We start from the raw sequence: 27,524 nt of genomic DNA, 5'->3' as shown, positions 1-27,524 counted from the left end.
TATAAAAGAATATGTTTTCTCTACAATAGCTAATTAAAGATGACCTATATATTATTATTTTTAGATCACTGGGCCTAAAAGGCCTTTGAAAATTTTGGCTTTATATTTCTACCACTGTGTAAAACGGGTATTTTTAAGTGTCATATGATGTGGACCAAAATGACACATTTGTTTGACAAAGTATGACATGTATTTGACAAAGTACATCCATTTTAAGGGGGGTTAAACATTCCCCCCCCCTGCTATCCATGGTTCTGTAGCAGTCTTTTAAGTCCTCACCCTACAGAAGTGAGCATGGTGGCCGAGTGGAACAGGCTCCATCTCTTAAGCGCATTTATAGATATAACCGAAGTACACTAATAAGACATAGCATTTCAGTTTCTAACACAATCAACCAGTCAATTGCACCAAATATAACTGCTTTTTATGCACATGTATTAACATAATTCATAGATGCATTCAATTGCCCTAATCACCTCTCACTTTCACCAAGTCAGTCTGATTTTAACTTGACTATGTTAAGTTCAGTTCCCACATTTCTATATCATGTCACTTTATGGGAATAAACCAAACGGTTAATGACATTCTATAGTCCTTTCTTTAGGAGGCTGATCCCCTTTCCCTCCTCTAAGTGTGAAATATTGAAAATTCAAATCCAAAGATTAACTTTGACCAATATTTTAACTAGTTTTTTTATAAGTGCAATCGGAATATATCCAACTTTAACTTGGCTAGTATAGGTTCATCTGATGATCCTGGATGTATTCATAAGACACTTGACATCTTTTTAAAAAGTTCAGTTTCTATCACATCTGCTATTACACCCTCTCCATAGGTCTCTTTCCTTTTATTTGCTGGTGCTACTGACTGAGTTCAGTTTTCATTATACCTGTATCACCTGTCCCCTAGTATATCTGATTTTAACTCTGCTATTACATCCTCTCCATCGGCCTCTTTCCTTTTTATTGCTGGCGCTACTGACTGAAACCGTTCCTTAAATTCCTGTACCTACAATGTACATGAAGAAAAGATATGAATTGAGTTAATTTGCCTGAAAATGTTAGACTTATGGTCCGTATGCACAAAACAAGTTAGGGATGTTAGACTTTGGGAGGGATCCCTTTACTCTTTTCTTCTCCTCCTTTACTCCTAAGAAAGTCCAAAAGTTAAATAGCAACCATCAAATATTAAGCTACATGTATTTGCTCATAACAGGATCTAAAATAATAAAGAATAAGGTATGTAAATACCAAAGAGTTCCTTCTCCATAGGACTAATCTTTATAGTTAGACCAGGTCTAAAGTTAACCCTGGTTTAACTTGTTTTGTGCATTCAGATGGAGGGCAAATTAGTGTACCTCTATTAACCTCATGGGCACTGCCTTTCTTACAGTGCCCCTCATTGGTTAATTACATGATATAGTCATCTGAGTAACCAATAAAAATAGAGGTTTTATTAGCACTTTTAAGCTTAATCCCCTTCAATTGAATAAACACAGCTTTCAACAGTTGTACATGATCGAACCACGATCATATATCGTGTATTTCAAATAATTATGGTTGCTGGGAGCTTTTGGGGAGCTCTTAATCTTCTCCACACAGGTGTCAACTGCAGACGACAAGTTCAAAATTTTCTTTAAATATTCAAAAAATTTCAGATTTGTACATTTTCATGACCATATTTGGAATCAGCATGAAACATGCATAAAAATGAGTACAAACCTAAGTATTGGTTCAGTAGTTTTTGAGATAGCTCTTGATATTTTGAGAACATGTCTCAAAACTGGACTTTTTATGTTGAAGCCTATACGGCTAGCATGCAAAACATTAAATTGGTATATAGTAATATTGTGAACATTACTTACATTGTGAACACCTATAAGTTTGCAAGCACCATAAATTAATACTCCTACACCAGATACAGCAAATAGTGAGCCCCAGCCGAGGGCCTTAAGAGCTAATGCTGCACCACTCTCATGAAGGTCTGCAGATGGATCTGGTAGTACGCCCTGTAATTCAAAAAATATACAGAGAAAATATTGGTTAATTTTTGTGACGCGACCACATAAAATGTGTCAAATATTATTACAAATTAATTTCAAGATGCAGCTAAAACATGTATCGATATTTTTGTCCCCTGTTGTTTAAAGCTCTAGAGATATTTTGGTGTACCGTATTCGTAAAAAATGTGGCTGATTTGGTTGAGCAATTTTGAAATAACAACAATTTTCAGGAAGTTTGATTGTTCTACATTGCAACAATAATGAACATGATATCTTGAGACTGTTTTTCTGTTTGTTATTAAAATGTCTTCAGGTTTATCTGGAGCAGTGTCTTAGCTTGGCAAATTTAATGGCTTTGACAGATGCTACATTGTAGGTGTTGGGAGGGAAAGGCTATTGACCTTTTTAGTAGACCAGCTTTACAAAACAAGGCCATAGCTTCATATATTGAAATGTATGAACCACCAATGGGGTGTATAAGTTTGGAAATGTTTTAAAGGTCAAATTATGACAGGTAATTTTATTCAAATGATGGGCAAACCTTAATAGACCCTGCCCTGGAGAGAGCCTTGGCTAATGAGGGAAAATTATCTAACTTTGAGATATAAACGGATAGTTACAAAAAGTGTCAAGATAGCTACTGTTATTTTGAAAATGATTGTATAATCAGGGGGAGGGGAAATCAGAGCATTTCCTAAACTTTGACATATTTTGCCCCAAATAGTAGTATTTTTTTTTTTGTTCTGATGGGGTGGACAAAGATGCCCCCCCCCCCTCTTTGTTACCACTCTGCTCTTGTGGGAAATACAAAGCTAATTATACAGACCTTGGCAAACTGAGTTGGACTTCTTCTTTTTGCTCTGGCAATAGTTAACCCAAAACCAGACAACATTCCAAGACCTGCTACGCCAATCAAGAATACAGAACCTGAATGGATCAAAAAACATAAGTTCATTAGGTTTGCCAATAAAAGGTATGGGATAGTTTACAATACACAGTACCAGAGCTGGGAAGATTGTAAATCACAAAATCCCAGCCCAACTTTTGTCATTGGAGCTCCATTGAAATACTCAGTGTACATGATGTATCAAAGAGCAATTACATAGGGTGCAACTCTACTAGTCTTATTACAAGATTGCCCTACCCTAACCCTAAACTCTGTAAATGAGGACTGGATTCAAGTCTAGCAAGTTGCACCATGGCAGAAATCGCCATGGTAGGTTGAATCTACCACCACTCATGGCCATTTTGTTCCGACCTGTTTAATAGTTTTGAGACGCATAATGGGCCAAAGGACATCTGACTAAGGCTACTGAAAATTTCCCGGTGACTGACCTCACTGTGTGTGAGTCGAGCATGGTACGCCATAGGTCATATGCTTTTAGACTACCCACGATTGGCCTATACACTGCGCTATATAATTCGGCACATATAAAATCAGAATTATTGTCAGTTTTTGAGTTCAAGACGCAAGCTTCTTTCTCAAGACGCATTAAGCTAACGACTATCATATCTGTTCAACACATATATTCAAGTGCAAGGAACCACATCTGGTTTCTTTAGACGAAATCATTTATGGGAGATATTCATCATTTTCTACCCCAGTATCCAAAGATTTTCGTCTGAATATCAAAATAGCACATTCACATGTACATCGATCCTGGGTATTGATTTTAGTATCTCTGGTGTACCAAGTAAGGCCAAAAAAATAAAATTGTTTCTTTGTCCAAAACCGACCGACCGTGTACTCTGGCCCCGACCGTGTCTTTTTTTTTTTTTTTTTAATTTGCTTTGACTGTACTAGTAAAACAGTGGTTAGTATAAATTTAAAGAAAGAAAATGTAAAGAAAATGAACAGTATAACATGCAGAACCATCTCAAGAGTTAAACCAGTAAAGTGCTGTGTGTTTTGACTTCTTTACCAGTCTTCAAATTATCAGTTTCAAGTGCAATATCTGTAAAAAAAAAAAAAAAAAAAAAAAAATCCGACCTACCGACCCAACTGTTTCATAAGCCTCTATGGACAAACAAACAATTTTTTTTTTGGCCTTTTTATCAGGCGATGTCAGTGTGCCCTACTCATTAGGCTAATGGAAATGAAATGGAAGTTTCCAATTACGATATTGCCTGCACCAAATTTCTGTTTTTTGTCAAAATTGTCATTTTCATTTTGAACAACTTTTTTACATGACATACCTTAGACATACTTTTTAGATGCCACACCTTCACCTTCTTCCGAGATGATAATAGTGTGGCAGGGTTCGGGGGGCTTTTTGCCCATTAAAAACCCAATTTGCTTAGTTCCTGCTTTAAGCAGAGGAGTGTGGGCGATTGAATAAGAAGATCCAATCGCACTTACTTTCTCTTTCAAAAGATTTGGAGTACCTATACCAAACTCAACCCCTCTTATGCTGGTTTCATACTTTCTGCCACTTGCCGCTGAGCAGATGCAAGTGGAGCGATACAAAGCCGAGTTGTGGCTACTAGCGGCATGACTCTGAAAGCCACTTTTGCCGCTCAGCAGCTGCACCGCTCCAAAAACGTATTATGTTCTCATACGGCATAGAGGCACCGCTCCGAGTTGACTTGGATTCAACTCTCAGCGGTGCTGCCTGCCGCTGCGGCAAAGCGGTGGATTGATCGATATATCGATTATTGGCTTGCCGCTGGTCACCACTATGCGCTAGAGTTTCTGGTGAGACTGCGCAGTGAAGTAAAATCATCTTCAGAGAGCGGCAAGCGGCAACTACCAAGTCCAACTTCCAAGTACCAAGCTGCCTATATATTTTTAAGCTTTCACAACACATGATGATCCATGACATCAGTCCACACATGCACATCACAGAGACAGAGTCAGAGTCTACAGACACATGCAAAATTTGCAAACTTCTGCACAGCAGTGCTAGCTTGCTACTTGCTAGCACTACGAAACACAAGTAAAGAAGCACATATTTACCACGCAATATGAATATTCGGTCTGCGCCCTTCTTGAAATCGTTGTTACTTTGATCTGTATCTTTCTCTTGAAGCGAACTGGAAAGTTTAGATGCAGATGCAGACGCTTTTTCATCCATGGGCGTCGCCATTTTGAATGATTCAACCTTTGACCTTTTACCGAAAATGAGAAAATACTAATTATTAAATGTGATCAAGGCTCCTTAAAACTGTAAAATATTAATTTTTGTGATTTGTTGAATACAATATCAAATATACTTGGTGCTAATTTGGCAAATAGGTAAAATTTGGAATAAAATTTCGCCCTAATCATTTTTGCGCATGCGCAGATTCATTAGTTGCTCTGCCGTGATACAACAAGGGTGTATACCGTGTCGACGAAGTGTTGAAAATGTCATGTTTTTGACCAAAATGATGTGACATATCCTTCATATAAGATACTATTTGGAAGGAGAAGAAAAGTATTTTTATATTTGTCATCTTGTCGTTGGAATCACACTGATATTAATGGCTGACTGTTGTGTTTTATTTACGTACGGTAACTAAGTCTACGCTGTCACGGAAGCAATCCAATCATGCCAATGGCAATGCTGCACAATTTTGATACAGATCAAAACATGTCATTGTCATCTGATTGACCAATATCACTGCAGGCAATAAATTGATCACTGGAAGTATAACATGCACATGGAATAATAGAACAGACGAAAGTGTTCTATTTCTAGACGTAAATCAGTCACCAAAAATTTGGCTCAGTCATAAATTGACAAAAAGTTAAAACTGGTGAAGTTTGTGTTTGTTGGAATGCATGAATGAAAATAAAGTTATGCAGCTGCAATTGTGGCCAGCAACAATCAGTTTGGAAATCTAATTTGTCACCTTGTTTCCTATGGTGTCTCCGAGTGGAACAAGCAGGTCTGGATTAAACTCACCAAGCACAAGTTTGACTTCTTCATCAAGTGGTGGCCGATATTCACAATTAGAACTGGATACCTCGGCGTCAAACTCTCAAGGGCGGGGAGGGAGTGAGGTGATCATGCCCAAGAAGAAATGGCAGGTGTTTCCAGGAAGGATACATTTCTATTGCGATGGCCGCATCGTAATGGCACGCCAGAAAGGCGTCTTTTATCTGACTTTGTTTTTGCTGGTTGTCACTATAACATTATTTTTTGCTTTTGAGTAAGTTTTGATAAAAAAAAGTAAAATTATGGTACATGAAAAATTGAAATAGTGTCCTGCAGTGCTGGTACACACTCAGAATGCTACTGACCACCCTCTATTGTTATGCACAGTCGTGCTGGATGTTGGTCGATACATGTTAAAACCAACGCTTAAATTCTGAGATGCACCTTTAATTTTACTTCAAGTTCAATGAAATTAATTTTCTCGGTCAAATAAAAAGCAATTTTTTTTCAGTAATGACAGATAAAACCATAGTGCTTTTGCTATACGGTACATTTAAAAAAATTATGGTGTTAAAATTAGACATGAAAATGTGTCTATTTAGTGTAAGATTTTTGATTTTTATAGCCCTGAACTTCGCTAAACAGTTCGCTAAAGAAAGATTTTTCTCGCCTCTGTAAGGCACATCGTATGGGTCTTATAGTTGTCAGAATTTCCGTTTTGATTTCACCCTTTTTCACTTCAACTCAGTAGTGGTCCTGTGTCACAACCTGGGGTACGGTACCTTTGTGTTACATAGTAAAAAAATGAAATGGTTCATACATTTTACCTACACATCTCATTTGAAGTGGTTCATCCTTCTGAGCATTTTGACACCTTTTTTATGGAAATCGGTTAAAAAATGAGAGAGTGCGGGCAAAAACATCACAAAGTAGGGAGGATGTAACCCCACCTCTTTTTTCCACATTTACAATCATTCTGAGCAAGTATTGGTCTTTTAAATGAACTTTTGTATTTATTCACTTGGTTTAGATGTCTGGGAGTTCATTTAGACATTTTTTTACCAGATTCAAATTTTTAAAGGGGGTTTTAAATCAAATTTACAATATTAATCCCTCCCCTAATCCTCCTCCCCCTAATCCTCAGCCACCCTTGGCACATTTCATGCCAAACGTCATAAGAAAATAATTGAAAAATATTTGAAAACAGGATAAAAACATGAGTAATATAGAATAAATTAGCCTCAATTTAAGACCTAATTGAATCTTCTAAGTGAAGGAATACTCAAGAGACAGTGTTTTGAAATCCAAACTGCACATCAAAATGTAACAAAGCCACCTTTTTGTGTACCCCAGTATATGGCACAGGATCTAGTATAATAATAATAATTTATACTACATGTACGGCTTGCAGAATCATTCATCCATGTAAACATTTGATTTTGAAAATTTTTCAATCTGAAGTGAAAAATGGTTCTAAGATCAAAATTGAAATTCTGACAAAACTATGATTTATAATAATGTATGTAGATAGCGGGGGAATAGCCCTGATGATGTGCGTTAGAGAGTTCAGTTGTGAAAAATCCTCCATAATTTGCGAAATTCTATATTACTTTGAAAAGTTGATCCAAAAAAAAAGCTCATGGGCCAAGTTGAAGGCTGTTAAAATTGTCAAGCATTATGGTTTTTGTCTGACATTTACTGAAAAATAACCATTTATTTTGATTAACTTTAATGGCTTGGGAAATTGATTTTAACGTGAAAAGATATATTCAATCATTTCAACAATTTAGTGAGTGTTCTGAGTACCGGTACCGTATTACAACTAGGAACTAAATATATTGTCTCGCCAAGCCTGGAAATAAGCAGACTGGAACCAGGGGCAATTTGCATTCCAGCACTACTGTATCAAGTGCAAAAACTGGAACTAGGGGTGTGAATTAACGGTTATTTGTCTGACCGTTTAAACAGACCACAACCCGGTCTGTTAACCGTGTAAATGTATGAACTTTTTTTATTTTTCAGGGACTGAGGTTTGAGGCAAGTGGGATCGCAGTGGTGCTGAGAAGTGTGATTATAATCGCACACCTAGATAAATGTTTCAAATCAACTACAATCGGGCTAAAAAGTAACAAAAATATGGTTGTGTTAGGTGTTACCAGTGTCTGCAATAAGTGTGTAGCAGTAGCAAAAGGCTACACAATTTTCGTCATTTGCTACACAATTTTGGAATGTCAATTTTGTACCATTCATAAGCATTTGCTCCCAAATTTGTTGAGCAATTTTGCTACACAAATAAAATTGCTTTTGCGGACCCTGCGTCTTACGTCGTAATGTCCACTCAGATCGTTGCAAAATGGTGATTTAATATTCATGACTGAATGATGTCATTGTCTTGGCTGATTTTGGTATGTTTTTGCCGAATGGCCCAAATGTACATGTACATGCACTTTTATGAATGAAGTTTGTAGTTTACTACAATGTACATCCGGATTTTGTCAAAGATTAGCGAGTCAACCTTCTGGGTATTTTCCTGTGACATGACCCTTGACCGATTCTAGCAAAAGTATCCACGTCCCGGGTCCTTTCCAAAACAAAATTTCCAATGTTCAGTTGATAAGCAATGAGTGAGTGAGATTCCCTTCTGTGCATACTGCACTATAATAGGTTTGTTAACTTTTTGTTGACATCCACCAACAGCACGATATATTATAATAACAAAATTTTGACATGTGCTTTTGCTGTGGGCTATAATTGTGGGCTATATCAGATTTAAGGAGAGCAGTAGAGAGCGATTGCTCTCGCTCTCCTCAAAAGGCAGTCCCTGCTTGAAGATAAATTTTTTAGCAAAAGATAAAATGTTATCATAGAGGACGTATTGCACATTGTATCCAAAAGTTGTAGAATCATTAGGAATTAAATAAATTTGGTCAATTTTTGTTAAGTTTTTTGTTATTGTTATACAGGACATAAATTATTATATGACAATATTTTTGCTAGCGAATAAATTTGCAAGAAATTTTTTGCACACAAACATTTTGTAGCCAGGGGTTTCTGATGGTATAAAAATCTCACCCTCTTTATTCAGGAAAGTGGGGAGGATGAGGCTTTGGATCACAAAATGCCCCTTTAATTTTGCATTCTGTGTGTTATTTTTCCTACATAACATAATAATGTGCACCTGTACCTTTGATTGTATTTTACAGTTCACCCTATTTAGCCAGGAAACTTTCAGCGGCCATACCAGTAGTAGGGGCTGTGATGTTTTTATTCACTATGGCAGCACTTCTTAGATGTAGTTTTAGTGATCCTGGAATCATACCTCGAGCTACTGCTGATGAAGCTGCTGACTTGGAACGACAAATAGGTAAGGTTTAGTAGAGCAAATAGAGGTAGTCATTGTGACGTCACCTCCTCCATCTTGTGGGTACGGAGTGCCTTGTTGCTACATGATCACTGCGTTGATGCTTGACTGAAGAGGTGCGTCATGTGCTGCGACTTCCGCATAATCGGGGGCGTAATGTCTAATACAGAATGGCAGTACCCACAAGATGGCGGATCCCGCAGAAGGCTGACGGCCTCTATAGTCTGGAACCAGAAAAGATATCTTATGCTTCACATAATGTACAGTTCTCCCATTTCAAGTTTCTGTACGGTACTGATTTGATAGTGCACTCATGGCCAACATGGGTCGATTGTGACGGCATGTACCCCAATGAGGGCACATCCAGATTTTGCAAAATGTTTATTTCTATCAACCCATCTTTCATTATTGATTAATTTGTCACCAGTATTTTGTGGGTAATGTAAACCAAACCAAGTACACATGACACATGACTACATGTATGTTCACACAAAAAAATAGAAGATTCGTTATCAAAGAAACAAACTTTGCTTTTAAAACTGCAAAAATGCTTAAATTGTCATAGACTTGACCAAGTCTTTTTGACATGCTTAGGACAGTAAATTAATTATCAATGAAAATTCATGTAGGACTATGCCTAAATTATTAAGTTATGAGGGGTGTATAACATGTTATTGTTTAAAAGCTATTATTATATCATGTGGTTAACTTCTTTATACAGTTAAAACATGTACTTTATAAGTGAAGCATCAAAAATCAAAAATTCATCTAGGTCTACAATGTATACCAAAATTATAGTGTAGCAGCCATGTGAAATTTCATATGAAAATCAGCTGTGGTGGTCGGAGGTTTGTAAAAATATTAAGCCACATGTTTGTAGTCAATATCAGGTTTTATTTTGTATTCTAAGATGTAAAGTAATGCTGAAAAAATTACAAATTTTTGCAAGCTTTTGCACATGAAATCTGTTAGATTTGTCATTTTTGACATCGATTGAAAATGGAATCATCCAAAGTTCGATTCATGGAAATTGTTGAGGCGAATGATCACGGCAAACATGTGAAGTTCATCAAAACAATCATATCAAAGTTTGTAAAAATTGTGATTGTAGAGTGCAGTGTTAAAGTAAGCTTGTTAGTGCACTAAACTGGAAAATGAAACAAATTATAAATGTGCAAAGAAATTGCTATATGTACATAAAGAAAATTGCTATGCAAAATTGTATTTAACTTGTATAGCAATTTTGCTATACAAGAATTTGGGACTAAGTTATGCCCCGAGTTTGGATCTGTGGTTTGCCAACTATGGAAAGTGATGCCATGTGCCACATGGGATTCATTATATACTAGCTATTTAAACACAGTGATAAACATCAAAGAAACCACCATAAGTTATCAGCATGATCAGTGCATTTGTTGCAGGGTGGATTTTACCCATGGGGGCCAGGGGGGAGGTGACATACAAAGCAATGGTTGAATAGGTCTATGTGGGTTTCTGTGACTTGTCAGCCGAGTGGGAGGGGAGGTCTATACTCAAGACTACACACATAGTCCAAACATTATAATGCATTTATGTAGACCCTTCTCTACGCCAAAAATAAAAATTTGTGGTAAAATTTCATACAATTTGCAATTAGGGTAAAGTGCGTTTGTGCTAAGTACTGTAAAAGTGAAAATTGTCACGTTTCATTTATTTTTTCCCTCTTTTTGCATTCCATGCAGCTACATGTACCGGTACTGCAAAATGTTCCTTTTGTGTACATATATGCCAAAAAAAGGGGTTAGAATTACAAATTCAAATTTTTATTGACAAAGCAGTAAAATTTACCAGTGTAACAAATTCCACAATCATAAACTGTCTATGGTACAGTGCACAAAACAATCAAATTTGCTGTGTCATGAGGCATTGATCACCAAATCAAATTGTGTTTATAAATAGATATCTGACTGTTTGTTCAGTCCCTAATTATTGCACAGTACATATAATATTATGTAGGCCTAGGGGCTGCGCAATAAGTATGAGCCATTGAGCCTTGTGGGAGGGTAAAATGGGGGGGGAAATTTTGGCAATGCAAAGGGGGGGCAAGCAATTTTTGGCATACATTCATGGGGCACCTTTTAAATAAAACGCTCAAAAAAGGCATAGAAAAACAGTAGGAACGCTTATGCAAATTTTCATTTTCCTGCTCGCTGCTCTCCCAACATATATCTAGAACATTTAAGGTTTGCAAATTGGGATCCCAAAAATTTGGCATGTGCAAAGAGGGGGGTGGGGTGCCAAGATTTTTTGGCATGCCGAGGCGGAGGGGCAAGCAATTTTTAGCAGGCCGAGAGGGGGGCAAGCAATTTTGGCCTGTCATTGAGAGGGGAGCAAGTAATTTTTGGCACGCCATTTGGAAATTTTACCCCTTGGGTAGGGTGCATCAAACGTCACTTATGTCATGAAGATTTTTTCTACTTAGTGGCAAAATGTTCCATTGGGCTAGAAAACACCCTGTGTAAAATTTGAAAAAAATTGGAGGTGGTCTAGGGTGGCCTCGGCAGCGTTGAAGTTGCGAGGTATTGAAATTGCTTTCTTACATATGGCAGCTATTAGAGACACCTTTGTTACCACAGGATAGAATAGCTGCCATTTGTTTTATTGCTTAGAGTGATACTGAGGGGTGGCTTCCATAAATCAAAACATTCTGTACAACTTGGACAGACTCTGATCGAAGCGTCAAACAAATTGTCAGTTCCTATCTCATTTTCCCTATAGAGCTGAAATTGTCATGATACTGTATACGCCAATATTTTCGCGTACAGATATTTTCGCGGTTTCAAGTATCCCTGACAATTTCGCGAGGTGCTAAATTTGCGGTTGTTGGCAACTTATATAATAAGATACTTAAGAATTTTTTCATTTCAACATATTCGCGGGTTATTATTTTCGCGGGCACATATTAATCCGCAAAATTCGCGAAAATAAAACCACCGCGAAAATTTCAGCATATACAGTAGTCAGTCGGCAGAGAAGATATCGTAACATTCCCAGAATCCTTTGCAACATGATGAATCATCTCACTATAATGAAAGAGAGATAAAAAGACTAGTTTGCATTTGATGTTACTGTCAATCAAATTCTCTACGACCCTTGATTGGTTAATAGCGCTTGAAATGAAGGTCAATTCATCTGGTGCCGATCGGAGAAGAGGAATTGCAGACTTTCGCACTCCACATTGCATTGTGGGTAAATGAACCATACCAGTGCTCTGCGATTTTGAACCTTGGCGATTTTAAGCGGTTGGTTTGTGTGCACACAGAGTGTTGGCCGCACATCCCTATAACTTTGAGTTGAGTACCCTCCAACAATTTGGCAAAAATAAGGCTGAATATAAATACATGAAGTCCCCTTCCATGGCATGCCTATATCCCTTACTTCTGCATCACTGCCATGGTACTGATTTGAAAGAAAAGATGTGATTGGCACTGAAGCAATATGTATGGAAGTGAGCTAAGACACAATATTCAGTGACTGCCTGTTGAGGAGAGCAAGAGCAATTATTGCTCTCTACTGCTCTCCTTAAATTTGATACAGGAGAGTGATTTTAAGCTATCCTTAGTTGACCATTCTCTCCTTACAGTCTATTATAAATGCTCTAAACAGCTGCTTTCCTTGAAGGCTCCATATGGACCGAGAGATACATGTAGCAAGAAGACTGCGAGAAGAGCTATTTAATGCTCTCCTTGAAATTCCAAAAAACAGTCCCTGAATATTGAAGGCATCCTATGGGGGAGAGAATGCTAAAACTGGTATACAAATGTCTCTTTAATGTTTAATGTTGAAAGTACAGCAGCTACGTGCACATACACCTATACTCAGCACACTACTAGTGAATGAGTGATGAGTTGGATACATAATATGTCAGATGAAAATGCAGACTACATCATCCAGACTAAAGGATTTAAAAGTGATCAATTGTATGTGCTGCTGTGAATAGGTTTATGATGCGTGTAACAGCGTGTAAGACTGTAATTCAAGTCTAGGCCCTGTTAAAACAATAAAGCAATGCTACCAATTATGTAGTCTGTTCCACAGTCTGGAATTGTATGTGCTGCTGTGAATAGGTTTATGATGCGTGTAATTCAAGTCTAGGCCCTGCTAAAACAATAAAGCAATGATACCAATTATGTAATCTGTTTCCCAGCCCGTAATTGAATGTTTTATTAACCCTAACACTTAACCCTGCTTTTTGATATCGGAAGTTACAGTAGATACGAAAAAGGAGAGAAGATGAAGAAAAAAGTCACTTGGCACCCCCGGGATTTGAACCTTTGACCCCCCGCATGCCAACCACAAGATCACAGACCGGTAGCTACACGGGTTGTGGCTGCCCGGGCAGCAATTCCGTGAGCATAACACTTACGGTGATTGCGTCATCGCAGACCCTGGGATTCACGCATGCATAATTTTTCATCGTGGTATTCTGTGGTATTTTTGGGTAACCGTAATACCATGTTTTACCTGATTTGTGCCACTGGCACTGGTGCTTACATGTCAGCTACTTTTAGGGTGCTTATTAAAACAATAAAATGAACATCAAAATTGGAAATGTAAATACACATAAAACAAACAAACAAACAAACAAAAAGTGTATCTGAAGTCAAAATCATAATCCTCCGGCATAATCCTAAGCCAATGAAGTTTAGATTATAATTTTATTTGGACATTATTAGGCAAAATTTAGTTACTGTACAGGTGTATTGAAAGACACAGGCATACCTTTGTTTCATAAGGTACATTTATAGGACTTTTTTGTTTTGGCTATTGCCAGCTAGCTCGCCTTGTCAGCAGTGTTGGAATTAAGCATTTTTTTATGCGTAGCAAAATTTGCTTTCATTACTTTTCTCTTGGTTCATTCACATACTACAGTGAGTAAGTTTATGACATAAAAATGCTACTCAACTCCAAAATTGCGTAGCAAATTGATAAAATTGTGTAGCATTTTGCTACGCGACACCAGCTATTTCCAACGCTGCTTGTCAGGAATTAATCGTTGGGCGTGGGCCTTGCAGAACTTATGCTGACCATCGTTCACACTGCCACTACTCCTAGCAGCGCCTACCGCTACTCCTGACCAAGTTCGTCTGACGTACGTCCGACAATGTGAATACAGCTTATATGAGCTGAGTGCTTAAAACATAGATTTACTGTCTAGAACTAGTTTTGAACCCCTATAACAATTGCTTTAATGCATTCCTAATGCCCCTGCTCCATTATTATTTACATAGTAATCTAGTTATAGACTGCACACCTTTAAACTCTTTCATCTATTAGGCTGTTCCATTTAAAATCCACACCCCCTATGGAACACATTAACCTTACTAATCCACACAGGGGTTGTAGGTTTCTAATGGAGTCACCCATTCAGGATTTCAGGTAACCACTAACTCCATTTGAAATTCACACTCCCTACATCTACATGTACATGTGTGTGGAAGAATAAGGTCATGTCTTCCACAGGGGGTGTATGGAATTCAAATGGAATAGCCCATCCAGATTGAATGCAAAGCAAGATGATGATTAGATTTACTTTCCTTGGTGGTACAAATTGATTGCCAAATCTGAATACTGAATACTTGCACATGAATAGTGCATAGTTGGTGATTCTATATTTGTAGTTAAGGGTATACGAGGTATTGTTGGTCGAAGCAGCCAAAAAATCTATTTTCATTATCTGAATCAATATATTATTGAAAAATAACACTTTGGTGTTTTGCAAAAGTTCATTCTACAAATCATATACTTTGAAAACTTGCTTAATTTATTGTTGTTAATGAGTTACTATATGTACATTTTACAAAAGTGTTGTTGTTTCAGCCCTCTTTACAACATTATAACTCAAGAACCTACATAAGTATTTGTGATATTTGAATTCTTCTACATGCTCGCTATGAATTGAGCAATGCAAATTTTGCTAAAGCTCACTACCATTCGCAAGATGCTGCGAATTACTTTATTTTTGGCTGCTTTGACCAACAATACATCGTATACCCTTAAATTGGTACATCAATTGGATCATTTCAATTTTTCGATGGGCAGAATTTTTGTTTTCAGACCTGAAACTTTTCCTCTTTTTACCTGATTTCCTCTTTTTTTATTCCAGAAATTTACACATTATTTGTTATTTTCAGCCCCCCCCCAAAAAAACACATTTTGAGTTTGTTTTTCTAGCATGATTTTGCGCTGTTTTCCTCTTTTTATAGCATTTTCCTCTTTTTTCATAAATGGTCAGTTTCAGTTCTGTGTTTTATAGCCTGATGTTGAACAAATGCATGGAGAGGTGATATATCATTATTACAGAGCTGCCAAGTTATATGGATTTTCAATATTTTTTACTGATTTTAATTTAAATAATATTTAAATACAGTAATAGAATACTGGAAATATAAGGTTGACAGCCAGATGAGTCATATGTGATCTTAAAATTAATTCTGCTGTTGTAATAGCTAGATGTAAGTTTAATGTTAAAGGAAGTGTCCGGCAATCACAACATTGTGTCTTAATGTTAGGAAAATAATTATCAAACACGAATCACATGGTTTTATTTAAAACAAACTCATATTAACCATAAAACAAATAAAAACAGCAATCTCTCAACACGCGATATTCAAAATTCCAGCTGAAATGTTCTAGAAACAATGACGTCATGGTTATTTGTGCTTATTTGTCGTCAGGCTTCATTGAATTATTGGGACGTCATTGCTCTAGACATTTTCGGCGCGGGAATTTTGAATATCGCGTGTTGAGAGATTTGCTGTTTTTATTCGTTTTTATGCCTCCACCGAGAGGCATACTGTTTTTGTAATGTCTGTGCTTCCGTCCTTCCTTCCGTCCGGAGGCTATATCTCGGGCATGGATGGGCGGATTAACTTCAGATTTTCAGGATAGGTGGGTCATGGTCAAAAACTCTGGCTACTTTTTTTTTGTGAGGTTCAAGGTCATCTACTGAGGTAAAAGGTCATTTGAGGTCAAGGGCCCATTTTCCTTATTTACCTCTTTTCTCGGAGACTAGGGGTCGCACGTTCCTCAAACTTGGTGGGTGGGTGCGTCTTGACCCCAGACAGAACAATTTTGTATTGGTTAGTGGGTCAAGGTCTCCAGAGGTCATGCAGGGGTCATTTGAGGTCAAGTTAGCAAAAATAGTCATATGGCCATGAAACGTGGTAGGTACAGTAAACATTTAGAGCCAAATTTTTTGAAGGTCATTTTGGGGTCATCCAGGGTCACCCAGGGGTCATCTGAGGTCAAATTAGTAAAAATTGTCATATGGCCATGAAATTTAATGGGTACAGTCAATATTCAGAACCAAATTTTTGAAAGGTCATTTCAGGGTCATCTGAGGTCATCCAGGGGTCATCTGAGGTCAAATTAGTAAAACTGTCATATGGGCATGAAACTTGGTGGGTACAGTCAACATTTAGAGCCAAATTTTTGGAAGGTCATTTTGGGGTCACCAGGGGTCATCTGAGGTCAAATTAGTAAAAACTACTATATGGGCATGAAACTTGGTGGGCACAGCCAACATTTAGAGCCAAATTTTTGGGCGGTCATTTTGGGGTCATCCGGGGTCACCCAGGAGTCATTGGAAGGTTGTTTTGGGGTCATCTAGGTGTTGTCTAAGGTCAAATTCAGTCTCCTCTTTTAGGCCACATCACACCCTTTGGTGGAGGCATCACGGTCGACGCTGTGCGTCGAAAACCATGACATCCGAGAACCGCGGTCCATCTAGTTAAGGTTAATATGAGTTTGTTTTAAATAAAACCATGTGATTCGTGCTTGATAATTATTTTTCTAACATATGTGACACGATCTGGTCCATGGGGGCCAAAGGCGGCGAATTTGAAACTGAGTTAAAGGTAAAAATATGAAGTAAAAAACAATAAAATACATAAGAAAATAGCCATCAAAAAACTTCATAACTTTAGAACCAAGTATGCTAGACCTTAGGTGTTTTCAGTAAATGATAGCCAATTGTATGTATAATGTAATAGTTACAGTAACTCAATTTTCAAAAGTGCCTCCTTTGGCCCCCATGGACCAGATCATGTCACATATAAGACATAATGTTGTGATTGCTGGACACTTCCTTTAATGTAAAATTTCACTAAGTTTTTTGCATGTCCTGAAAGTGTGACATACATGTACATGTACACAATGTAGGCCTATACTTGAAACCCATGACTATGAAGACATTCTGATATGATTCAGCCATTGCCTGGGACCTGTCTTGAATGTGTGTGTGAAAAAAGTAGCATTACATCATGGACAAAGATGGCCACTTTTCAGGTTTTAGCCCACAGAATTAGAGAAGGAGAACCTGGACTCCCTATACCGCCACGTACAATCGCACCGTCAGCTATGTGGAGAAAATTGGGGGTATTCGGGTCCTTGCCGATGGTTCGCGGAGATGAACGAAAACAATTCTGCGTCTCATCTTTAGTGGTATCGCGTGCAGGTCGCATCAAGTGCGTCTCTCAAGTGCGCCCATCATCCATGTCGCTCTTGCATGACAACGATTGTCTCAAGCGCATTCCGAGGGAAACCGAATACCCCAATTTTTGCTCCATGCCTGTATCAAGATGGCGGTCGAGTCCTGGTTCTATGGTTTTAATTCTGTGTTTTAGCCTTAATTCAGGTTTTATTGAGTTCAAATTCCTGTGTTTTTATTTATTTTCAGCCCGTTTGGGGCTTTTTGGCCTGCATTCACATGCTTTGTCAGGTTTTCTCACCATATTCAGGTTTTTTGATTACAAGGGTGATTATGAATTAATCGGGGTGTTTAGAGCAAGAAAGGCCTATCTGCAATAGCTTTGCCAATAGATATGGCAGCTAAGGCAGATAGGCTTTTCTTGCACCAAACCCTCAAAATAGCCTACATTTACTTGGTGAGGGAAATATTGCAAATTAGCTGTCCATCTGTCATGCATGAATACTAATAAATGTGCCACTTGGTTGAGTTGATGATATTAATCATGTTACATGAATATGCCTAGAGGGGCTTACGTGCTACATGCTGCGGTCAGTGCTTGGACTAGACAAGTGACAGGCCCTGCAATCTGTTTCTGTTGCTATTATGGTACTCCGGCAGAGAAATGAATAGAAAAATAGCTGATAAAGTGTTTTATACTGCGCTAAAAATTTTGATGTTTTGAAATTAAGTGGAAAGATTTGCACGATTAATTTTTCGCACTTTGCCAATTTTGAACTGTTTCCCTTGCTTTTAAATTCACGATTCTAAGTTTCCTTACATTGACCTATACACAAAAGGAATATATTTGTGTGTTCTTGTTTTCATGGTAGAAGCTTGGAACACGAAAAGTGCGAAAATAAATGTTGTGTACATGTACCTTTAACTTGTACAGTAAATTGATCTCCTGGCAACATCCATCTCTGTTCAGTCACACTGCTCATTTATAGTCCAGTCCACCTAGACTATGCCATAGTCAAATTTTGATAAAAAAATATGTTATTATTAATAATGATGAACGCATTCCGTAATTTCTGTAATATCTGTACTACGATGGAGGCTGGCTTACACTATCAACACTACGATGGAGGCTGGCTTACACTATCAACACTTAACCGATGTAGGCTAGCTTACACTCTCAACTCTTATTCTGGCTGACAACTGAGGCTGCTAAATTCTCTGGCACCTATCTGTACTACGATGGAGGCTGGCTCACCCTATCAACACTACGATGGAGGCTGGCTTACACTATCAACACTTAACCGATGTAGGCTACCTTACGCTCTCAACTCTTCTCCTGGCTGACAACTGAGGCTGCTAAATTCTCTGGCACCTATCTGTACTACGATGGAGGCTGGCTTACACTATCAACACTACGATGGAGGCTGGCTTACACTATCAACACTTAACCGATGTAGGCTAGCTTACGTTCTCAACTCTTCTCCTGGCTGACAACTGAGGCTGCTAAATTCTCTGGCATCTATCTGTACTACGATGGAGGCTGGCTTACACTATCAACACTACGATGGAGGCTGGCTTACACTATCAACACTTAACCAATATTAGAATTAAAGTGTTCAATAGTAAAATGGTCATAAAGAGTTTATATAATTAGATGATTACTGACAATAAAAGTAATATTGAATGCAACTTGCATAATTATAATTGACAACTGATGCTGCTAAATTCTCTGGCACCTATCTGCATTACGATGGAGGCTGGCTTACACTATCAACACTATGATGGAGGCTGGCTTACACTATCAACCCTTAACTGATGTAGGCTAGCTTACAATCTCTTAACCTGGCTGACCTGCTCTATCTGCACTACGATGGAGGCTGGCTTGCCCTAATCAAGTTCTCTGCCACCTTAACTGCACTACGATGTAGGCTAACTATACACACTTCTTCTCCTTACTCACGACTGTGACTGCTGGGCTCACGATGGAGGCTGGCTTACACTTTCAACTCTTAACGATGGAGGCTGGCTTACACTATCAACACTACGATGGAGGCTGGCTTACACTATCAACACTTAACCGATGTAGGCTAGCTTACACTCCCTTAACCTGTCTGACAACTGAGGCTGCTGAATTTTCTGGCACCTATCTAAACTACGATGGAGGCTGGCTTACACTATCAACACTACGATGGAGGCTGGCTTACACTATCAACACTTAACCGATGTAGGCTACACACTCAACTCTTAACCTGGCTGACAACTGAGGCTGCTAAATTCACTGGCACCTATCTGTACTACGATGGAGGCTGGCTTACACTATCAACACTACGATGGAGGCTGGCTTACACTATCAACACTTAACCGATGTAGGCTAGCTTACACTCCCTTAACCTGGCTGACAACTGAGGCTGCTCAATTCTCTGGCACCTATCTGTACTACGATGGAGGCTGGCTTCCACAATCAACACTACGATGGAGGCTGGCTTACACTATCAACACTTAACCAATGTAGGCCAGCTTACACTCTCAACACTTAACCTGGCTGACAACTGAGGCTGCTAAATTCTCTGGCACCTATCTGTACTACGATGGAGGCTGGCTTACACTATCAACACTACGATGGAGGCTGGCTTACACTATCAACACTTAACCGATGTAGGCTAGCTTACACTCTCAACTCTTATCCTGGCTGACAACTGAGGCTGCTAAATTCACTGGCACCTATCTGTACTACGATGGAGGCTGGCTTACACTATCAACACTACGATGGAGGCTGGCTTACACTATCAACACTTAACCGATGTAGGCTAGCTTACGTTCTCAACTCTTCTCCTGGCTGACAACTGAGGCTGCTAAATTCTCTGGCATCTATCTGTACTACGATGGAGGCTGGCTTACACTATCAACACTACGATGGAGGCTGGCTTACACTATCAACACTTAACCAATATTAGAATTAAAGTGTTCAATAGTAAAATGGTCATAAAGAGTTTATATAATTAGATGATTACTGACAATAAAAGTAATATTGAATGCAACTTGCATAATTATAATTGCGCACTTAATATTGAGCAATTCTGATTTTGGAATCTACCAGTTTATTGATCGCGAAAGCCCGAGTAACAAATCCGACTATGTACTTTGACTTTTAAGCAGAACTTTACCCCGGGACTTTGGTCTCTAAAACACACTGTCAATCATACTTGTTTATCAATCCAATTTAACCGCAAGTACCAAGCATGGTAGTAAGACGCGCTAAATGTACGTCCATACACACCACTGAGAGTTTAACTTTCGCGCCAGATCAAGCGTGCGCAAATTCCATAGATTGTTGTGTATGCGATGTAGTTAATGGTAATAGCACATGCCGGAGGATTTAAACCATAGCGAGATCTGGGCGACCAATCACAAGCCAGATCCATTTAAAGATGCATTACATCATGGCCAATTTTAGTTAGGCCTAACTCTCCATAGAGTCCTGTGTTAAAAATTTTAACCGCAAGTAAAAGTGAGTAGTCCACTTGGGAAGCTAACAAACAGAGGTGACTGAAAATATCAGATGTGAAAATCTATCAATTGCACACAAATTAATACAAATCGGCGTTTTATGCTTAAATGTAATAGCCAGAGTAAAATGGGCAAGTGGACTACGGAGAAGTCTAAGTCCCACTCATTCTACTATAAATAGTTGAAGCCATACATCCTTATATTTCTCCTAACAATAGCAAGGGGAAACCTATCACAGACCTATCTACTGATTCTGTTTTCCCCTGTTGTTGTTTTTATACCAATCTAACCAATTTTTAAGGCCTAAGGCTAAAAAAATGGTTCATTTCCAGGTAGGTGGCCTGAAACTCAAATGTGAAACATTTATTTTTAGAGTCAGGATTTTTGACATGCAAATTACAAACATTTAATGTCAAATCAGTGCAGAATATGTACATTGTAAGAAAATGTAAGATAAAAAAACTTACAAATATTAGGAAAATAATAGATTGTTTTTTATAGGATTTATTGCTTGTAAAAAGCTTTTGAAAAATGTTTTTCTTTCATTTTTTGTCTGGATTTCTGTAAAATAAAAAGGAAGAAATGCTGTAATATTGCTCCACAATGAAATGCACATGGCCTGCACCGGGGCACTTATATTGCAAGGTCAAGGTGGACACTATGCTTGTGTACAAAAACAAGTAAAAAGGGTTGTTTTTCAGCATTGGGCAAGTACAGCGCTGTACCTGTTTAGGGTGTCAAAAATGCCAAAAAATCAGGAAAAAGGGTATAATTTTCCAAGTAAAGTACTTGCTTACGGTACCAAAGTTTAATGGCAAAATAAATAAAGATGAAATAGGCTTTGTTTGGCTTTTATCAGAACACAACGTAGGTTAAAATATTAAGAAACATCAAACGACTAATATTAACACAAGAACCTGAACATGAATTTTTACATCCTTAGTGTTAAAAAATGGAAAAAATACTTGTTTAGGGTATGTTTTGCACATGCTGAGTAATACTCGTTTAGGGTGCATTTCAAGAGTCGCCATTTCAAGTTGCCATGGTAATTAGCCCAGATTCATGGTATAGTAATCAGACATGTATACTGCATGATGAAGTCAATGAAAACATAATAAATTGTACCTTCAATAATCAATATACCGTACCCAAGATTGTCATTTGACCAGAACCTTTTAATTAGCATATAAAACACTTCTCTGCTATGAATTTAATCAACAGTACATTAAGCACATGTGGCCTCTAAAGGCCAAAAAAATATGCACTTGTCAGGGACTGTCTTTTGGAATTTGCAGGAGAGCATTAAATACATGTAGTTCTTCTGGAGCATTCAAGGAGAGTGGATTAGAGCATTTACAATAGAATGTAAGAGAATGATTAATAAAGGAGAGCTATTTCAGATTTAAGGAGAGCAGTAGAGAGCGATTGCTCATACTCCTCTGAAAAGGCAGTCCCTGACGTGTGGCTTGATAAGGCCAAAATATATTACGTTGCAATGCAGAACATGTTTTTTGTTCCCTGCTTTTTTTTTGCTTTTGCAAACTCTGTCAAAATAATGCTCAGATTTTTCAAAACTTACATTCTGTTATTTCAATAGACATGTAGTGTTCATCACACATTTCTTCCAACAAATGCTTACAATAAAAAGAAAACTTGATAAAAAAAGAATTAAATTTGTCAATTTCTCAGAGACACATCACATGGTATTGCAAAACAAATGCACGCTGCTGCTTTGAGACTTTTTAGCCTAATGAATTTTGTACATTTCAAAGAAAGTACCATTTTGAAAATTTACAGAAGATAATCTGAACAATAGAGTAAGTTTAGCATGCAAAAGAATGGGAAAATGGGAAAAGGTTAACATTTAGTGCATTAAAGTGTTTGAATGCACAATTTTCTTACATATTTTTATTTTTACATGCTGCATCATTCCATGATCATTCAGAGTAAAAACCACCATAGTGTAATTTTAGGAACTGATCTTTTCAAAGTGATTGAATGATTGCGTCTGTTCGCATGAGTACAAATTGTATTGCAAAGATCAGTTATCACTGTTGTTCTATTTTTATCCCAAATGAACAACGATTCAAGGGATTAGTGCCAGAATGTCGTATCTGCAATAGCTGCCCTATAGACATTAACAATTCCTGCATTCTATATTGTACACATATGTGACATGTCATGTCAAAAGGAGACACTTTTGGGCAGGTTATCAATTTTGAGGTTTTTACATATATCTTAAATATAGAGATATTTTGCCCCACAATGCCGTTTTCCCCAATGAAATTGGACATTCCTATGCGAAGATATTGAGTTCGTAAGTTATGGTATTGTAGAATTGGAAATTGACATATCGTCCTTTAAAAATACTATTGACCTTGAAAAATTTCTCAAAAAATACAAGATGCAAGTTATATTCCAGTCTGAAACCATCAGACAATATTTTAAATATTAATAATATCACAAATTCGCAACAAACCCAAATTGTGAAAAAATCACCCTCGGGCAGATTTTTGGCTATTTCTCCATTTACGATCCTGCCCAAAAGTGTCTCCTTTTGACATGACACGTCACATATTTGAAAATATGAAACCTGGCAGCTATTGCAGATAGGACAATCTTCCACTACACACTTGGAAATTGTGATTTTCGTTTGAAAGCAAGCATAAACTTCATTCATCGATTGTCTGATCTTTGATGACTTTCATATGGCTTGGATGTCAACAGGATTTTTATTTCCCACCTGGTTAGTTGTGCATGTGCCACACACACAAAAAAATAATGGCAATTTCCAAGTACTTGTCAATGTAAAATTATGAAACATGACCTTCATCCATGGCGTTTTCTTTTTAAAAGACAACTCTTGTTTATGGTATTGAGTCCTATGATTTGATAGTCAATAAAATCCCCAATGGTGCAGGTGTTTGAAGTGTTTTCAAATATACTGTGATATTGATAATGTTTAGATGTGATTTATTTTCATTAGATAGTAGTAGTAATAATTAGCAGGTGACTTCTATGTGACATTTAACTCACAAAGCACTTATGACAAGTCAAACAACAGTGATGTGTACAGCCTTTCAAGAATGTAACTGAATGTATTGTTGCACTGTCACCAACTCTTTTTATATTTTTTTTAAGCAGAAAAACTATGGATAGCAAAAGCAAATGACAGGAATCTTTGGTGCCAACTTGGGGAGGCTTTCACCCTGCAGTGGGCTGAATATGGCTGATGATGATGGCTGATGATGATGATGCTGATGATGATGATGACGATGATGATGATGTTTGAATAATTAAGGCCATGTCTTCCATAGGGGGTGTATGGATTTCAACTGGAATAGCCAAATTCGGTGTACAAAAATCACACAATCTAGATGCAATATCTAAAGCATTTTGTTGTATGTTTTATTTTGCAGAAGTTCCAAACCCAGACAACCCAACCTATAGACCGCCACCTAGAGTGAGAGAAGTGAACATTAATGGTCAACCAATCAAACTTAAGTACTGTTATACATGCAAGATATTCAGACCTCCTAGAGCATCACATTGTAGTCTATGTGACAACTGTGTAGGTGAGTAGAATTGCTCCTTTTTTTTACCTAACCGTTACATGGCTAGGTCTTGAAATCCAAATTGGTTCCTTCTTTCTTCTTTCTAGATTCCTTTTCTTAGATATGCCACTTTTCACCAGTTTTATGTTTTTTGAGTGCATCTCTGTTTCTGGCAACAGGTACACTGCACCAATATGCGGAGGCCAATTTCAAGTAGGGTCGGTTGGTCGGGCCCTTTGATGAATTGGGTGCTTTATGCATGCCCAATATTTATTGGTCTCGCTATGAATTTTAAAATATTATTATACTCAACTACATCTTATCCAAACTCATAGCTTGACCAATAAATACGGGTTCAATTGATCCAATTTTATATCAAACTTGGGCCATATCTGCTCTATGGGAACTTTCCTGTAATAGTGATCAAAAGGTGGCACACTGAGGTCAAAGGTCATATGAGGTCAACTTAGGCTGAAATGAAAAACAAAATGATCTCAAACGTCCTATTTGGGATGGTCTACAAAAGGGGGTCATTGATATACCAAGTGGCCAAAAATGTGACCATTGTCAGGAGCATATCCGGGTTTTTTTACCGGGTATGGTCATTTGAGTACCCTACCCCCAGCATCTAAATATTAAAAAGATATGTAAGGCCCTTCACATTAAATTCTTAGTTTCCTGTTAACCGCCCGCGTCCAAAATTGAAAATTGCAAAATATTTAATTATTTTATTTTTATTTTGGATTTTCTCCTTTAAAATAACTTTTAATGACTTTTACTTGCTACTTTCTAACATGAATAATATCAACAATAATGATGAATAAACAAACAGCATAACTGCACCTTATACTATGTGTAAAAGTAAGCATATTAATAAAATAATTAAATGCCGACTCCTGTCAAAATGGGTTGATAATTGGTTGTGATAACTAATACTAAATAAAGAAAATAATAGATAATTAATAATTAATAATTAAAAGTCACCTCGTCCTATTTTTAAAATCATGAACAGTAAACTCAGAATCAATTGTGAAGGGCCTAACAGACAAAAACATTTATGTATATGAGTACCCCTTTAAGTGCTGGGATAGAGATGTTTGCACAGTATTTTGTGGGACCTGAGAGCACATCAGACCCACCAAATTGCATTCTGAAAACGAGGAATATCCTTCTGATATCAAATTTTGATTTTTTTTTAAATTTGCGATATAATGCACATTTTATGAAAAATTATTAAAATATTATATTTTTGACATTTAACAATCCTTAAAGTAAACTTTATAAATCTAATGATATGTACTTGAATTGTAAGTAGCTGAGATGAAAAGTTTAGGTGGCTAGGAAAATAATATGTGTATATTAAATATAAAAGGTCAACATTTTCATATGATAGATGGCTTTTCTCAGCTACATAGTACATGTACATGTAGTACATACACATTAGTACACATCATTAAATTTAGAGAGTTTAATTCGAAGACTGTTAAATGTCAAAAATATAAAAATAACATTTTTAATAATATGTCATAAAATTTGTCTTATATCGCAAATTTCAAAAAGTCAAAATTATTTGATAACAAAAGGACAAACCTCGTATTCAGAATACAATTTTGTGCGTCTGATATGCTCTTGGGTCCAACAAAAAATACTGTGCAAACGATGCTATCCGATTCTTTAACATATGAATACATGCTAGACTTTTTGTTCCCTAAATTAGTTAATTTTATTTAATCTACCTTGGATCCTGTTGAAACTAAGATTTTTTTTCCAAAACATAAGATTCTTCTCCAAAAGAGGTAAAAATTATTCCCTCCCCTTTGGGGAAAATAATGGATGAATAGATGTCCTTGCAGCTGATGTACACCTTTAAGATGTGTATTAAAGGGGCATTGAGAGATTTCACAAAAGTGCGCCCTCAATTTTGATTAAAGTCCAGTTTTTCACATTTACGCAATGTTTGCCCATACACTAACCAGCATCTGTAACAGTTAAGCTTAAATCAGTATCTATCGTGTAAAATTGTACGATATTGTAATTAATGTCTGGATCCAGATATTAATTCCCTCACACAGTTCTATAGGAGAATAAATTATAACACAGCGCGCACAATTTGTCACTTATTTTAAATTTTATTTACAGCTTGGTAGGTTCTCTGGGAATCCAATCGTATCAAAATAAAGCGAAATTTTCTGATTTGATTTGCCCAAGAAATCTCTCTGAGCCCCTTTAAGGTGGTACAACACCCCTTGATAAATTTGTGACTATTTTTTCATTTTTCTCAAAAAATAAAAACATACTGGTGGTAACTAAAGTTATGTATATTATATGGCAAGGAATCCAGTTACTATACTGGAATTTCAGTGACTCAAGACAAGCAGTACATTATTTATGATAAGAAAAGAGGTACCCCGGTACTACTAGAATGTACCTCATTTCTTAACATATATAACAAACCACTTGTCTTGAGTCACTGAAATTTCAGTGAAGTAACTGGATTCCTTGCCCCTATAATATACATAACGTTTGTTACCAGTGTGTTGTTTTGAGAAAAATGCAAAATTAGTCACAAAATTTATCAGGGGGTGTAGTACCACCTTAAAGCCACAATGTGTCTTGTGACTTGTAGTGTTTATTTATAAATAACACAGCACTGAAGATTTCCTTTCATTTTGTCTTGTTGCAATATAACTTGAACAGTAATTTGCTATTCACTTCTTTCTTTTCATTGTGTCATTTGGAAATCTCAAGATTATTTTTAGTGTGATGAATT

General features: G+C 37.2%; 2 protein-coding genes across 3 annotated transcripts in view; one reads left to right on the top strand and one right to left on the bottom strand.

The window, feature by feature from the left end:
* Positions 1-5,093, bottom strand: LOC140156637 (transmembrane protein 242-like). The gene is made up of 4 exons (XM_072179573.1): positions 4,959-5,093; positions 2,829-2,929; positions 1,865-2,008; positions 1-1,008 (listed from the first exon to the last, which is right to left on the bottom strand). Exons 1-4 carry the CDS (start codon positions 5,086-5,088, stop codon positions 895-897), a joined length of 489 nt encoding a protein of 162 aa, XP_072035674.1. The 5' UTR covers positions 5,089-5,093; the 3' UTR covers positions 1-894.
* A 218-nt stretch (positions 5,094-5,311) lies between these two features.
* The window catches only part of LOC140156635 (palmitoyltransferase ZDHHC14-like), a 47,586-nt gene continuing 25,373 nt past the window's right edge, over positions 5,312-27,524 (top strand). For both annotated transcript variants that reach the window (XM_072179570.1, XM_072179571.1), the window contains exons 1-3: positions 5,312-6,136; positions 9,066-9,226; positions 24,620-24,775. In XM_072179570.1, coding sequence (XP_072035671.1) covers positions 5,847-6,136; positions 9,066-9,226; positions 24,620-24,775 — 607 coding nt within the window. In that variant the 5' untranslated portion in view covers positions 5,312-5,846. The remainder of the gene's footprint in view (positions 6,137-9,065; positions 9,227-24,619; positions 24,776-27,524) is intronic.

The sequence above is a fragment of the Amphiura filiformis genome, chromosome 7, assembly GCF_039555335.1.
Source record: "Amphiura filiformis chromosome 7, Afil_fr2py, whole genome shotgun sequence".
In the NCBI taxonomy this organism is placed as follows: domain Eukaryota; kingdom Metazoa; phylum Echinodermata; class Ophiuroidea; order Amphilepidida; family Amphiuridae; genus Amphiura; species Amphiura filiformis.
Note: the sequence above shows the minus strand (reverse complement) of the source record. Positions and strands in the feature narration are given on the sequence as shown.

Excerpts from the sequence above, each read along its gene's own strand:
- LOC140156637 (XM_072179573.1), bottom strand. The coding sequence starts at position 5,088 with ATGGCGACGCCCATGGATGAAAAAGCGTCTGCATCTGCATCTAAACTT. Across the intron at positions 2,009-2,828 it reads GTCCAACTCAGTTTGCCAAG|GGCGTACTACCAGATCCATC; the intron begins GTCTGTATAATT and ends TTTGAATTACAG. Across the intron at positions 1,009-1,864 it reads AACTTATAGGTGTTCACAAT|GTACAGGAATTTAAGGAACG; the intron begins GTAAGTAATGTT and ends TGTACATTGTAG.